The following is a 14,145-nucleotide window of genomic DNA, read 5'->3' on the forward strand; positions in this document are numbered from 1 at the left end:
ATCTTTTCTGGGCTACACAGCAGATTGGTCATTTAAGATCAAGCTCCCTGGTTCAAATTGCATATTTGGACCCAAATCCACCGCTAATCCCGATTAACATGTGATCTGGGTCGATCGTAAACTGATTGTGACCGTAGGGCCTGATGCCCGCTATCTGCTAGTGGCTGCCGACGGTAATTGTTCGGAACTTTTGCCCGATGGCTAACGCCAGCTGAGGAGAGCATTGTGGTAGAGGGATCTTCTGGTCCCTCACCGCATTTTACCTGCTGTCCTCCCCGGCCACTATCGCAAAGATGTCCACTTTCCACTTTGCGATAGTGACCATAGAGGACATAGGAGACAGGTCTTTGCAGTAACAGCAGTTAATCGTGATTGCTTTTCCTAGTGAAGATTTTTAATAAATAGTCACAATATTTTAATCCTTATCTTTACGATAAGGATTGACATTGGTCATGTTGAATATGCGGTAAATAATAAATATGCCCCAGTCGGTGCTAGTGCCTAACAACCTGAACGGTCCCAATGGCTTTGTGTGTGTGTGTGTGTGTCTGTGATCAAATTGGACACTTCCTTCCTGTGCTCAAATCAAATATATATGTATGTGTATTAATAGGTTTAGTGTCAGAGAACATTTTGACCATGATAAATATTTAGGGGGAGATTCTATTGGCCGCAATGTTCCCGAGAACATCGCGGCTGTACATTTTTACCGTTAGGACGATAAAAATATCTGCTCATTTTTGCTCGCAGCCCTATGGGGTGCAAGGAGACACATCGTGCATATTTTATCTCATTAAAACTCCCCCTTAATATATATATATATACAGTGCTTTCTTTGTAAGAAAAAAGGTGCCGGAACTCACATCATGCAGTCAATCACTGTACACACATCCACACACGTCAGTTGTATAATGAAACACAACGGTCACTGACCGCAATAAGCACTCAGCGCGCAACCACACGACCAATCACAAGCTGAGCAGCGCCATCCCAGCCAGAACAGATGCACCGTTTTAATGATTTTTCCACCGACCTGCAATGCTCGACAGGGTGAGTCAAGTCCACATGGACCAAACATCAAATATGCAAATGTTACTTTAAAAACTTAGAAAATCTCTCGAAAATGGTGCCGGAACTCAGTTCCGGTGAGAACTATAACAAAAGAGCATTGTGCATATATATATATATATATATATATATATATATATATATTACACACAAACAATCATACACACACATCAAACATAATATATGTAACTCTCTAAAATGTTCCTTTTCTTTCCTCTGTAATCGCCTCTAACAATGTTACACACTCTGTAGAGTCAATATCACAGCTAAAACCATTGGAATGACAGCCTTATAGTATTTTGAATATCCCTTGTGAGATATCGATCTAAATCTTACATGTCCAAAACACCCTCTGCTGTAATCACTTTTGGATGAATGAAATGAAGTGTTAAAAGGTCCTATGAGGTGCAGTAGATTATAATCCCACTGATTTTCTGTCGTTTTACTCCATTAAAATCTTAAATTCAACACTTAAATCTGGTCTAACTAGTTCATGGCAATTTGTCTGTGGTTACAAACGTTTTGAGTACAATAGTAACCTAACCACCTGTGTCTCTTCAGCCTCCCCAGGGAGAAAGACAATTGTCCCAGCAGCAGCAACCAGGACTCCTTGCAACTTGTTGCATACAAACATAGTTTCCATAGCAGCTGAGGGAAGACTGAGGTGTCTGAGCAATCCCAGCCAGCCCTCCTCAGACTCTGACAATCTCTGCTCCCGGGACACAGGAGAGATGGGGGAGCCGGTGCCTGTAGATAAGAGGCTGCAATTTGTAGAAGACTATGTGCTGAAAACTTTAAAGCTGAAGGCTGATCGCTGGCAGAAATGTCTCTCTAGCGAGGAGCACCGGCTGGTCTTCCAGGAGTTCTTGGATAAAGCAGACCACTTAGTGCTGATAGTGATTTTGAACCCAGCAGGGCATCTGGTGCCCTCCTTAGACTTTCCAAACTCTTGTAAGAATAAAGCAGTCTATTTTCTGAAGAGGAGCAATGTGTCACTCAGCTCAGAGTCAATGAAGAACAACTTGATTTATGGGGACCTCTCATACACCCCTCTGGAACACTTTTCTGCCATGGTGGAGGAGGTAAGACTCTCAGATTCCTTCTGTGTTAAAACATGTGTCTAATATTTGTCATGATTGGAGCATTCCACTGTATGAGGTCATAGGTGGCTAAATCAGTTTGGTTCATTCACTTGGGCATTACTAAAGAAATCACTAAAGATGGCCTGTTAGACCTAAACTATTGTACTATGTTTTAGTGGCTACCATTAAATCTTTCAACATTAATTGCTGAGAAAACACTTTATTCAATAAATTGATTGAGATTAAACTATCTGAAATCTCATTACAGCTGTCAAAGTGGCCTTTCATACCCTAAACTGCCTAGATTGCTCATTCTATTATGCTCATTGAATGGAATTAAAAGAGGATTATTGGGGTGCACAGCAATTAAAAATCACCTGTGTATAGAACACCCCACAGGAAACAAGCTGCTACAAAATGGGCAATTATTGGCAAGCGAGCGAGGGATTGAAGAGACAAGCAGCGAATGGGTCTTTAGTACGAATTTGCTCTCAAAGGAGCTTACGTTCAGTTGAACGCAAATTGCGTTCTTGACATATAGGGGCATATTCAATTGTTGGCGTTACTGGCAAAAGTAATGCGGTGCGCGCACTATTCCGTCATTACGGTAATAGTGCGCGTAAATACCGTTATAACGGTACCTTTCAAGCTGGCTTAGTATTACCGAAATAACGGTAATAGTTTTAACGCCACGGGAAAATTCCACAATTGAATATGCCCCATAATACGCTTTTTTTACTAGCATAACAAATCGTATTGTACGCCAAGAATGTAATTTGCGTTCAACTTAACACGAGCCCCACACTGTTCCAGACAAGACACAATATGAGAGAGACAAACGGTGGGAGAGGGGCAGTCAGGGGAGGGCTGGCAAAGTTTAGCCTGAGGCGGCAAGACTCAACTCAGCAGCCTATCAGGAACATTTTAAAGGGAAATAAATGCAGGTGGCCCAGTGACCCAGCCCAAGGTAGCCAACTATGGGACCGACCTGGGGAGCAGATGCCCCCCAGTCTAGCCAGCCCGTGGGCGCAGTGCACAAACAGCAAAGGCGTGAAGACTACAGGATCCCATTTCTAACCCCAAAATCACAGTGGTTGCTCACGTCTTCCATCCGGAAAATGGTGTGAGCAAATTCTTACTAAAATGTCCTTACCGATCAACTGAACAAGCCCTTAAGGAAACCTCAGAAGTTTGTTGCGGAAGTTTTATGTAGGCAAAATACAATTATCTCCTACCGCTAAAAATCAGTTTTACATTATACTTTCTTGGGCACAGGTGAATCACTTCTTGCCAATGAGACTATTTTAGAGTGGGCTGCAGAGTCATTTCATTTGTTCAGATCCCTAAAAAATAATACTATATCATTTATGGTCTGGGACCACAGAAGAGCTGAGATATCTTATTGATACTCCTGCTCTCTCATGTCACCTTTATCAGTATCATGTCACCACTCTCTCATATAGAGCTTATCTGTGCCCATTGTTCTGATCTGCGGAAGCATTGTGGCGCCTTATAAATAAAAGATAATAACAATACCTAATCTTAGCTTCTTGTAGTCACCTCCTAATTCTAATCACCAAGCAAAATTATGAGCATGATTGTTGGTCATTATGGGCCTTATCTAGAGTTAGGAGCACAGCAAAAAAGAAAAATACTCATCTTTGCTCCTCGACCAGGGGTAGGCAACCTGCGTCTCTCCAGGTGTTGTGAAACTACAAGTCCCAGCATGCTTTTCCAGTAGATAACCAGCAGATAGGTGGCAAGGCATGCTGGAATTTGTAGTTTCACAGCACCTGGAGAGCCACAGGTTGCCTACCCCTGTCCTAGACAAACCATGTTGCATTGATTTAATTTTATTTTGCATGCAGGGAGAATACTGTTTGCTTGTAGCACACAAATATTGTACAGCTTTATTGTTACACTGCAATTTAGAGTTGAGCTAGGACAAGCCCCTTCCCCATCTCTAAATCTGTGTGCACATTTTAAATTTGCTCTTTTATCTCCTTTGCACCACATCCCATGCTGTCGTGGGGCTACATCAGTCGAGTAGGGCTACATCAGGTCTGACATCAGTCGAGAACACTATAACTAGAAATCATCATCATTTATTTATATAGCGCCACTAATTCCGTAGCGCTGTACAGAGAACTCATTCACATCAGTCCCTGTCCCATTAAAGCTTACAGTCTAAATTTCCTAATATAGACACACACTCACACACACACACACACACGGAGAGACTAGGGTCAATTTTGATAGCAGCCAATTAACCTACCGGTATGTTTTTGTAGTGTGGGAGGAAACCGGAACACCCGGAGGAAACCCACGCAAACACAGGGAGAACATACAAACTCCACGGGAATCGAACTCATGACCCCGGTGCTGTGAGGCAGAAGTGCTAACCACTAGGCCACTGTGCTGCCTAGAAATGTGTCTGCCCTTCTGCTGTACTTTTGCAGCAGCCTGCCCCCTATTGGATGTCCTACACTCCTGTCTTACTCTCTTCCGATAGAAAGAAGCTGTATGCTCAGCATTCAAGCATTGACCTGTCATGAACCACACTTATAGCATTGTTGATCCATCCAGTGGTGGAAACAAAAATAAGTATATACAGAGCACTTGTTTCCCATGTAGACCTATTATCACAGTCACAAAGTGCTGTGACTGCTGGTGAAACGCGTCACAATGGTTGATTTGACTTCTTTTGGTTCTGTAGACTGTGGTAAGTCATCCCATTATTTAACCCATTCTACCACAGTTGTTGCAAACTCAATAATGCATGAACATTACCCAGGACTCCTTTACTCTCTAATATATGGGCTCTTATTATCACAATAGGATTTATTACTCCTTATTAATAGAATTCTTACATCTCCTCTTGTGTTGTACACTGGGCTTGATATCCCATTAGCTGATTAAAACCTAGGCTTCAGCAAACTCTAACAATGCTTTATATTATAATAATGGCCGTCTAGAGTTGCCATCTGCCACTTTAATATTAGATTGTGCTTTTGGATAACTCTTATTGCAGGGTTCCATTAATGTCAGACCGGCCCTGGGGTATGTATCTCTATAACATTCTTTTACAAGAGGTGAATGGCATGGAAAATTAATACAGATCAGCCCGGCTATTGGGTTTCATTAATTAGACAGTGGCAGGGGTGAATGATCTTTTGAGAATTTTTGTGAGCTAGTGCCTGCTTGGTAACCCTGCCCAACCCCCCTGGAAATCCCAAGCAGCAATGCATTTGTAGCTATGACTAAGTCTTTCACCAGTAAACAAGGTGTGTAGTCTACCTAGCAGTGATTGTGTGAAGTTTGTTCAGCCAGCCATTGTTTACTGGCACTGATTTATATTACAAACAGACCAGGTGAGGGCAGGGACTCCCTGCTGTGCATGGAGGGATTCCCAAGCTTAGGTCAAGGTCAGACTGCCCTGGCACAGTAAGGTATCCACATAGCTACCCCATACAGGCTTTTTTACAAACGCAGCGACCAATCAGATTATAGCTGTGTTTATTGTATAGCACTGCACCAGGTGATTATATAAGCTCCGTGGATGTCCTGCATTTACAGTAAACCCAATTTGTAATTTATTCACTGTTAAATACATTATGCTTATAAAATCCATGCCTAATGCAGAAGATAACAGGTTAACCCGGCTTAGGGCAAATGCAGACCTTATTAGATGAAAGTTGTGTGTTTGATTGCCATGGTGACAGTGCAGCGTCCCACCCCATCCCACACTAAGAGCAGGACTGACAGCTATTCATACTGGTTATGTAGTGGTTGTACAGGGAGAGCAAATAATCTTAATAATAATTATGTGCAGCATTAACCCCTTTTTGACCAGAGCTAGCTTTCACCTGTATGACCAGATCCATGTGGGACACTTTGTGCATTTTTATATCTAAGTTTAGCTAACATACACACACACACACAGGCACACACACCCGCGGGCTGGCAAAGTTCAGCCCGGGGGCCGCATCGCGTGTATTGTGATGCGGCTGCCGGTAATAGAAAATATTGTGTCTACAGGGGGGAGGAGGGGGGGCGGCCGGCCCGAACAGCTGTCAGACGGAGCGGCCCGGGGGTGCCCCCCGGCCCAGCTCGCCCCTGCACACACGCTCACACACATACACACACACACACAGTGGTGTACAGTGGTGTATGGTGGTACGCCATAGCGCCACTTCTCCTGCTGCTTTCCTTATAAAACTATCAAATTCCATTCGCTTACATTTCCCATACTGCCACATCTACATTTCCACTTAGACCCCTGTATGTCATATTTGCCCATACTTGCCAACTCTCCCGGAATGTCCGGGAGACTCCCGCATTTCGCATGAGTCTCACGGACTCCCGGAAGAGTAGGCAAAACTCCCGAAATTTGGCAAAATTCACTGCAGTGAATGGAGGGGGCGAGGCTTAAGCGTGTTATTAAGCCCCACCCCTCCATTCAATGCTGTGAATTTCGGCTTTTTATGGTGGGGGCGAGGCTATGGTAAATGTCACCACTCCTCCTATCCCATGTCACATGACTTCTCCCCCGGATCTCCCGGGGGAGAAATCTTAAAAGTGGGCATGTATTTGGGCATGTATTGCCTACTTTTTAAATCTGTACTCTGGAAGATCCTGGAGTACAGATCATGTGACAGAGGGTAGGAGGGGGCGTGTTACGTCACTATAGTCCCGCCCCTACTAAAAAAATACAGAAATTCAAGGAATTGAATAGTGGGGGTGGGGCCTAATGAAATAATTAAGCCCCGCCCCCTGCTGTTCAATGCCATGAATTTTCGGCATTTTACAGGGTCCAGGAGGTTTGCCTACTGTTTCGGGAGTCAGGGAGGACTAACTGAAATTCAGGAGATTTGTCAAGTATGTTGTATGTGTGTTTATGTTAAAAAATAAAATAATTTACATAGTTGCCAACTTTGCCTCTGGGAGATACGGAGGACAGGTGGCCGTGTTGGGGCGGGGCTTGGCGAATAGCATTGTATACCCTACCATGAGGCGTGATTCCCATCATAATCCCCACCACTGCCAGTAAATTAATGTGCCCAGGACCTGGGAGGCTGCTCTCCCAGGAAATCGGGAGGAATCCCAGAAATTCGGAAGTCTCCTGGACATTCTTGGAGAGTAGGTGTGTGTGTGAGTGTGTGTGTGTATATATATATATATATATATATATATATATATATATATATATATATTATTTTTATTTTTTTTGATACATATATACTATATATATGACACATAGATCCTTCATGTACATACCTTATTGGATCCAATATAATCTTTACTTTTACATTTTTGTTCGAAATTTGATAGGTAGATGAAAGTTTTACCAAATAGCACAACCCCAGAAAATGACTATAAAAAGACTGAGGGCTACATTTACTAAACTGCGGGATTGAAGAAGTGGAGATGTTGCCTATAGCAACCAATCAGATTCTAGTTATCACTTATTTAGCACATTCTACAAAATGACATCTAGAATCTGATTGGTTGCTATAGGCAACATCTCCACTTCTTCAATCCCGCCGTTTAGTAAATGTAGCCCTATATCGCCGAGCGCTTATCATTATGTGCATACCAGAATTAGATGCTTTTTCTCAGGGTGTTCAGGAGACATAGGGTCGGGGACAATGATATGACTGTTTTATTTTTTGTTTTATGTTCAATTTCCTTCACAAATTTCTTTTTCACTGCCCCCCACCCAAAACATGACAAAAGGGAAGAAAGAATACAAGTTTTATTAGCGAGAGCTGTCACACTTATTTTATAGGCCAGATGAAGTATAATATTAGCCATAAACTGCCGTGGAACAAGGACCAGAGTGGCCGCATTATCAAAGAACATGATAGCTTTACAATGTGATATATTTACACCAGAGAACTCTCAGACATGGAAGTATTACTATTTGGAAGTAGGGTTCAACCACAAATCTTTAGGGACATTTATAAAAAGTGTAATGTTGTCACCCAGGCATATGGTGATCGAAAATATTATTATCATTATTATCATTTATTTATATAGCGCCACTAATTCCGCAGCGCTGTACAGAGAAAGGACTCACATAAGTCTCTGCCCCATTGGGGCTTACAGTCTAAACACACACACACACACACACACACACTCACACTTTTTGGAGTGTGTGGGAGGAAACCGGAGCACCCAGAGGAAACCCACGCAAACACGGGGAGAACATACAAACTTCTCACAGATAAGGCCATGGTCGGGAATTGAACTCATGACCCCGGTGCTGTAAGGCAGAAGTGCTAACCACATTGATAGGTAAAGTTAGAACATTTATATAAGTCATGTGCAATGTAAGAAAACTATCCAACTATCAACTTTCTTAGGCAAATTGTTCTAATTAAGGAAAATTACTAGTTAGTATGAATGTTTTATAAATGTCTCTCCCTTTCCTTCTCTCTCTGCCTCCCATAAAACCTGTGGTTGTAAAAATAGTATTTAAAGAACACAAAGTCAAATTATTCCATCAAAATATGAGGAGAATGGGAATCGAAACCTTAACATTATTATAATATGCTGTAATTATAATTGCAGAAACAACAGGATTTCAAACTAGGCAACGTTCATACTAATTAGCTTTTCCTACTCCGTGTCTTGTCAGGTGTATAAATTACGTCTTGTTTTTCATGGTCTTCTGCTGCATCTTTGTCTTGGTCGTTGCTTTTAGCAATAAAAAAAATAAAAAATACCACACATACAGGAGCTGGTCAATGTGGATGAATATGATACCTTACCCCTACCCCTAGTATATATATAATACATATCTACTATATAAATGCCTAGTGGTGCGTGTGAAAAAAAAAAAAAAACCAAGCTGCAGCACCACCTGCTGGGCAGAGTTATACACTGACCTATATATTTCTTGAAGGAGAAGTGACAGTTGGGAGTGGTTGGTGGTTGCCGGGGGTGACAGTGGGGAGTTTTTAACACTTTAAGTAGCTTGATGAAGGATGTGGTGATGAAGATGAAGGATGAGGTGATGGAGAAAAATGATGAGGTGGTGACATGTGGACAAAACCACGTTAAAAAAGGGCGCTTGCGTCGGGAAGTAACGCTCTTCCCCTGAGGAGGCCTGGGCTAGGCCCAAATGCATGACAAGAACCTTTTTAACACCTTAAGTAGCTTGATTTGACTAGAATGCATGAGTATCATACACAGGTTAACTTGTATATATATATATATATATATATATATATATATTATACTGTCATTCCTGACAGACTGGTAATCCTGACTGGTCGCCATTGTTGGAGGTCTCATTTTCAATCAACATCCCAGCAACAGAAAATTTTGTGACTTTCCAGGGCGATACTATTATTCGTGCCGTTAAAGGGGTAATGCAAGGAAGTGCTGACTGTACAATGTTTTTTACGAAGGCTACTACATTGTACAGGTGGTGCCTCCATGCACTACCCCCCTAAGAGCAGGAATAACAGTGTTGCCCTTGAAAGTGACGTAATTTTGTGGTCCCGGGATGGTGATTGGTCGCATTACCAGTCTGTCGGGAATGACAGCTTCGCGCTGAGCATGTCGGGGTAAGGACCCACCTCCACCCACTCTCCTCCCAAAGACAGCACAACACACATTCATACTCAAGGGAAGCGCAGACTTCTCCATTTTTCTATTTTTTATGTCAGGATAAGTGTTGTCGTTGTTTTCGTAGTAGCTGTAATGACTACCATCGATGTAGGGACCAGTTTTCAGTATATCATATTGCAATGACACATGAACAAGTGTATTTTTTACAAATAGATCCTAGAACAAGCCTTGTGAAAAGGAAACATGACTGAGCTAGCAGTAAGCGGGGTTAAGGTATAACAGTAAGAAAGCTAAATATGAAGGTAAACAAGCATCTCCTGCCTGTTTGGAATAGCCCGGTGTGGGGTAAAATTGGGTTATGAGTACAGGGGTCCTGGAGAGTCCTGATTATGTGGGTTTGGTCCTTCATGGCAATGGAGTCTGAGGGTATGGAAAAATGTACCCCCAAAGGCAAGGTCCCAAGGAGATGATGATTATGGACAGGGCTACCAATAGGGAGTCTCACATGTTGTGGGACCTGTGGCAATGTCCCACGGTTATTATTGTAACTGTAATATTTTGGGGCTCAGAAGAATTCAGACACGCTGGCGGTATTCAACCACAGTGGCCAGAAATGTCCGAAGCCCCATGCGTCATGCCCACTTTGTCCTGGTACCATCTACAGCCTACAGCTGTTCTACAGCTGTGAATACCCAGTCCAAATTTATCTTCCGTCTGTTTGAAAACCAACACGGTAGAACAGGTAAAGTGCTTTACTATCAAAGTGCTGTCTCTGGCCACAGTGATTTTAAAGTGACTGGGAGGGAATGTACCCAAGGGTGCATATTTTATCTACAATCAGAGAGTCTGGTGACAGAGCCAAGGGAATTCTGAATCTTTGATATTAACCACTATAACTCTTTGATCAAAATCTGCACGCGGCTCATAAAGTACATGCCATTGGACCTTTGCTTGAAGTTTTGTAAGTAAATAAACTCATCTCTCAAGGATAGGTGAGCCCAAGATCATAATTTGCCAGGTGGCATTAATTGTTATAGTTGGTTCTCGTTATGATAGAGCTTCATCTAAGGGCAAGGTCTCGAGAGGATGATGGTGTTGGTATGGCTGACCTCTCGAGCACTATCTCGCTGTGCTGCCGTTCATGGTAATGGTTAATGACCTCCAGGGTTTTCACATGATTGGGGTAGTCAGTTTTGTTATAAAGGGTTATTTAAGTTACAGATGAGGTTATCTATTTATGTCAACTCCGTTGGGTTATGTCCTTTCAGCCCAATCTGAAATTGGTCTACCAGCAGGAGAGAGAGTTTCTGTCTTGAAGCTTTGTGAAACCTCTGACTTCCTAGTGCTGCTAACTAGGCTTGAGATCCTAGACTCCTTGGGGGATCTCAGTTGCCGGAGATGTGCCGCTGGACATCACTGTGATGTCTGGCTGCGCCAAATGCTGCCCATTATGATAGGGAATATCCACTCATTTTTCCTCACGCCTCTATGAGATACAAGCGAGGAGTTTCCAGCCAGAACATCTGCCCAATGTATCTCCATGGACATTCCAGAGACACATTGTGCTGAATCTCCCCCATATAATCAGATGGATCATATACAGGTTGGCCAGGGCTGGTGTAGTACAATTAAAATACTTTAATAGGAATAGAAGCAAAATAACATGATTACATTAAAAATATAAAAAACAGCCAAATGTGCTGTTTCCCAGTAATGAACCTTGATTTCCTCGAGTTCTTCACAGATGAAGCACTTGACCATATTCAGAAGAAGCAAAGTAGTGTCCAATGATGGCGTACCCCACAAGTTTTGGCCATGATTTGGGCGTATATTTACAAAAATGCGGGTTTGAAAAAGTGTAGCTGTTGCCTATAGCATCCAATCAGATTCTAGTTCTCATTTATTTAGTACATTCTACAAAATGACAGCTAGAATCTGATTGTTTGCTATAGGCAACATCTCCACTTTTAGTAAATAGGCTTTTATATATATATATACATACACAGAGAGAGAGAGAGAGAGAGAGCACCATTTGCTCAAAAAGCTGAATACTTTACCAAGTTGTAGCTTATTCTGCCAGAGATTCATCAATGGGCTAGACATAATTATTGCTGCATTTTGGAAATGGAAATAATTAGATGTCAAGCAGGTGATTCTCTTTCACTTTGGAACTGTGGTGAGTGGCAGGTGGCTCATTCTCTTGTTTTGGGTCACACTATGTACTGCAATGGGAGTGGAGAAAATAAAGAAAGCCAGAGAATTGTCTGAGGAGGTCAGTCAGAAGATTGTAGCCAAGTATGGACAATCTGAAAGCTATAAATGAATCTCTAGAGACCTTGATGTTCCAGTTTCCACAGTACACAATGATAGTAGGAAGTTTATAGCCCAAGGCACTGTAGACAAACTCTCTTGACATGACCGCAAGAGAGAAATTGGGCAGCACGATGGCTAAGTGGTTAGTGCTTCTGCCTTTCAGCACTGGGGTCATGAGTTCAATTCCCGACCATGGCCTTATCTGTGGGGAGTTTGTATGTTCTCCCTGTGTTTGTGTGGGTTTCCTCTGGGTGCTCCGGTTTCCTCCCACACTCCAAAAACATACTGGTAGGTTAATTGGCTGCTAACAAATTGACCCTGGTCTGTCTGTCTCTGTGTGTCTGTCTGTCTGTGTGTGTGTGTTAGGGAATTTAGACTGTAAGCTCCAATGGGGCAGGGACTGATGTAAGTTCTCTGTACAGCGCTGCGGAATTAGTGGCGCTATATAAATAAATGGGGATGATGATGATGAAGATTGCAGCACAGGATTGTTTGAATGGTGGAGAAAGCACCACAATGTACCACAATCAATCATTCAACAGATTCAAGCTGACCTTCAGACACACTGGAGCACAATGTTAAACCCAATATCGGTAAACCGGGCCTCCATCGAAGGACATGGTTCTTTCAGCAGGATAATGACCCCAAACACACTTCAAAAAGCATCCAGGAACAGTTCAAGATAGGACGCTGAACTGTTCTTAAGTGGCCAATTTTGTGTCCATATCTAAATCCTACAAGAAGAATGGACCAAATTTCAGATAACAGATAAATAATTGAAGCATATTGGAGACCAAATACAGTTGCTAATGCCAACTTATGTTTAGAGGAAAAAAGGGCAAGGGTGCCAAAATATTGGCTACGGTAGAGTATGTGTGTAAGTATTGAGATATATATATAGACAAAAGTATTTGGCCACACCTGCTAATTATGGAATTGAGGTGTTTCAATGGGGCCCTTGCCATTGGACAACTGTAAGTGATATTATTAGAAAGTAGAAGCGCTTCGGAACAACAGCAACTCAGCCACGAAGTGGAGGACCACGTAAAATCACAGAGCAGGGTCAACGACTGCTAAGGTTTATGGTGCGAAAAAGTCACCAGCGCTCTGCTGATTCCATAGCTGAAGAGTTCCTAACTTTCACTGGCATTAATGTAAGCATTAAAAACTGTGCGGCTGGAGCTTAATGTAATGGGTTTCTATGGCCGAGCAGCTGCATGCAAGCCTCACATCACCAAGATCAATGCCAAGCATCGGATGGAGTGGTGTAAAGCCCACCGACACTGGACTGTGGAGCAGTGGAAACGTGTTCTGTGGAGTGATGAATCACACTTCTCTCTGGGTTTGGAGGATGCTGGGAGAACGTTACCTGCCTGACTACATTATGCCAACTGTGAAGTTTGGTGGAGGAGGGACAATGGTTTGGGGCTGTTTTTCAGGGTTTGGGCTAGTCCCCTTATCTCCAGTGAAGGGCAAACTTAACGCTTCAGCATACCAAGTCATATTGGACAATGCTATGCTTCCAACTTTGTGGTAACAGTTTGGGGAAGGCCCTTTTCTATTCCAACATGACTGTGCCCCAGTGCACAAAGCAAGGACTACAAAGATATGGTTTGATGAGTTCAGTGTGAAAGATCTTGACTGGCCTACACTGAGCCCTGACCTCAACCCCATTGAATACCTTTGGGATGAAGGGCCAGAATACTTTTGTCCATATCTATCTATCTATCTATCTATCTATCTATCTATCTATCTATCTATCTATCTATCTACCTATCTATCTTGTGGCACTATAGCAGGGGAAACCGCAGGGTGGGGTCTCCCTGCCATAGTGACAACCAGCCCCAGACTGGTCATCGTGGGGCTGGATTCCCTAGGAAGTTGGGGTCTGCAAAACAAAAGTGCGGACCCCCTCCCAAGTGTACGCAGCCCCATGCTGAAAGCTCTAGTGCTGTTCCCACACCCCTGGTGGGAATAAAGTAGGTTTAGATAGAAAAGACACCATTTTGTGAACTACAGGACCCAGCAAACCCAGGCTGCCAATAACAGTTTGGGCATGCTGGTGCTACTAACCAGGGCATGCTGGCACTTGGGGACCCACATG

General features: G+C 42.9%; 1 protein-coding gene across 1 annotated transcript in view; it reads left to right on the plus strand.

Moving 5' to 3' along the window:
• The first annotated feature begins 1,659 nt into the window (after positions 1–1,659).
• Positions 1,660–14,145, plus strand: part of DNAH9 (dynein axonemal heavy chain 9) — a 215,430-nt gene continuing 202,944 nt past the window's right edge. Inside the window, exon 1 of the mRNA XM_075178154.1 lies at positions 1,660–2,150. Within this exon, the coding sequence (XP_075034255.1) occupies positions 1,800–2,150 (351 nt within the window). The 5' untranslated portion in view covers positions 1,660–1,799. The remainder of the gene's footprint in view (positions 2,151–14,145) is intronic.

The sequence above is a fragment of the Mixophyes fleayi genome, chromosome 6, assembly GCF_038048845.1.
Source record: "Mixophyes fleayi isolate aMixFle1 chromosome 6, aMixFle1.hap1, whole genome shotgun sequence".
NCBI lineage: Eukaryota > Metazoa > Chordata > Amphibia > Anura > Limnodynastidae > Mixophyes > Mixophyes fleayi.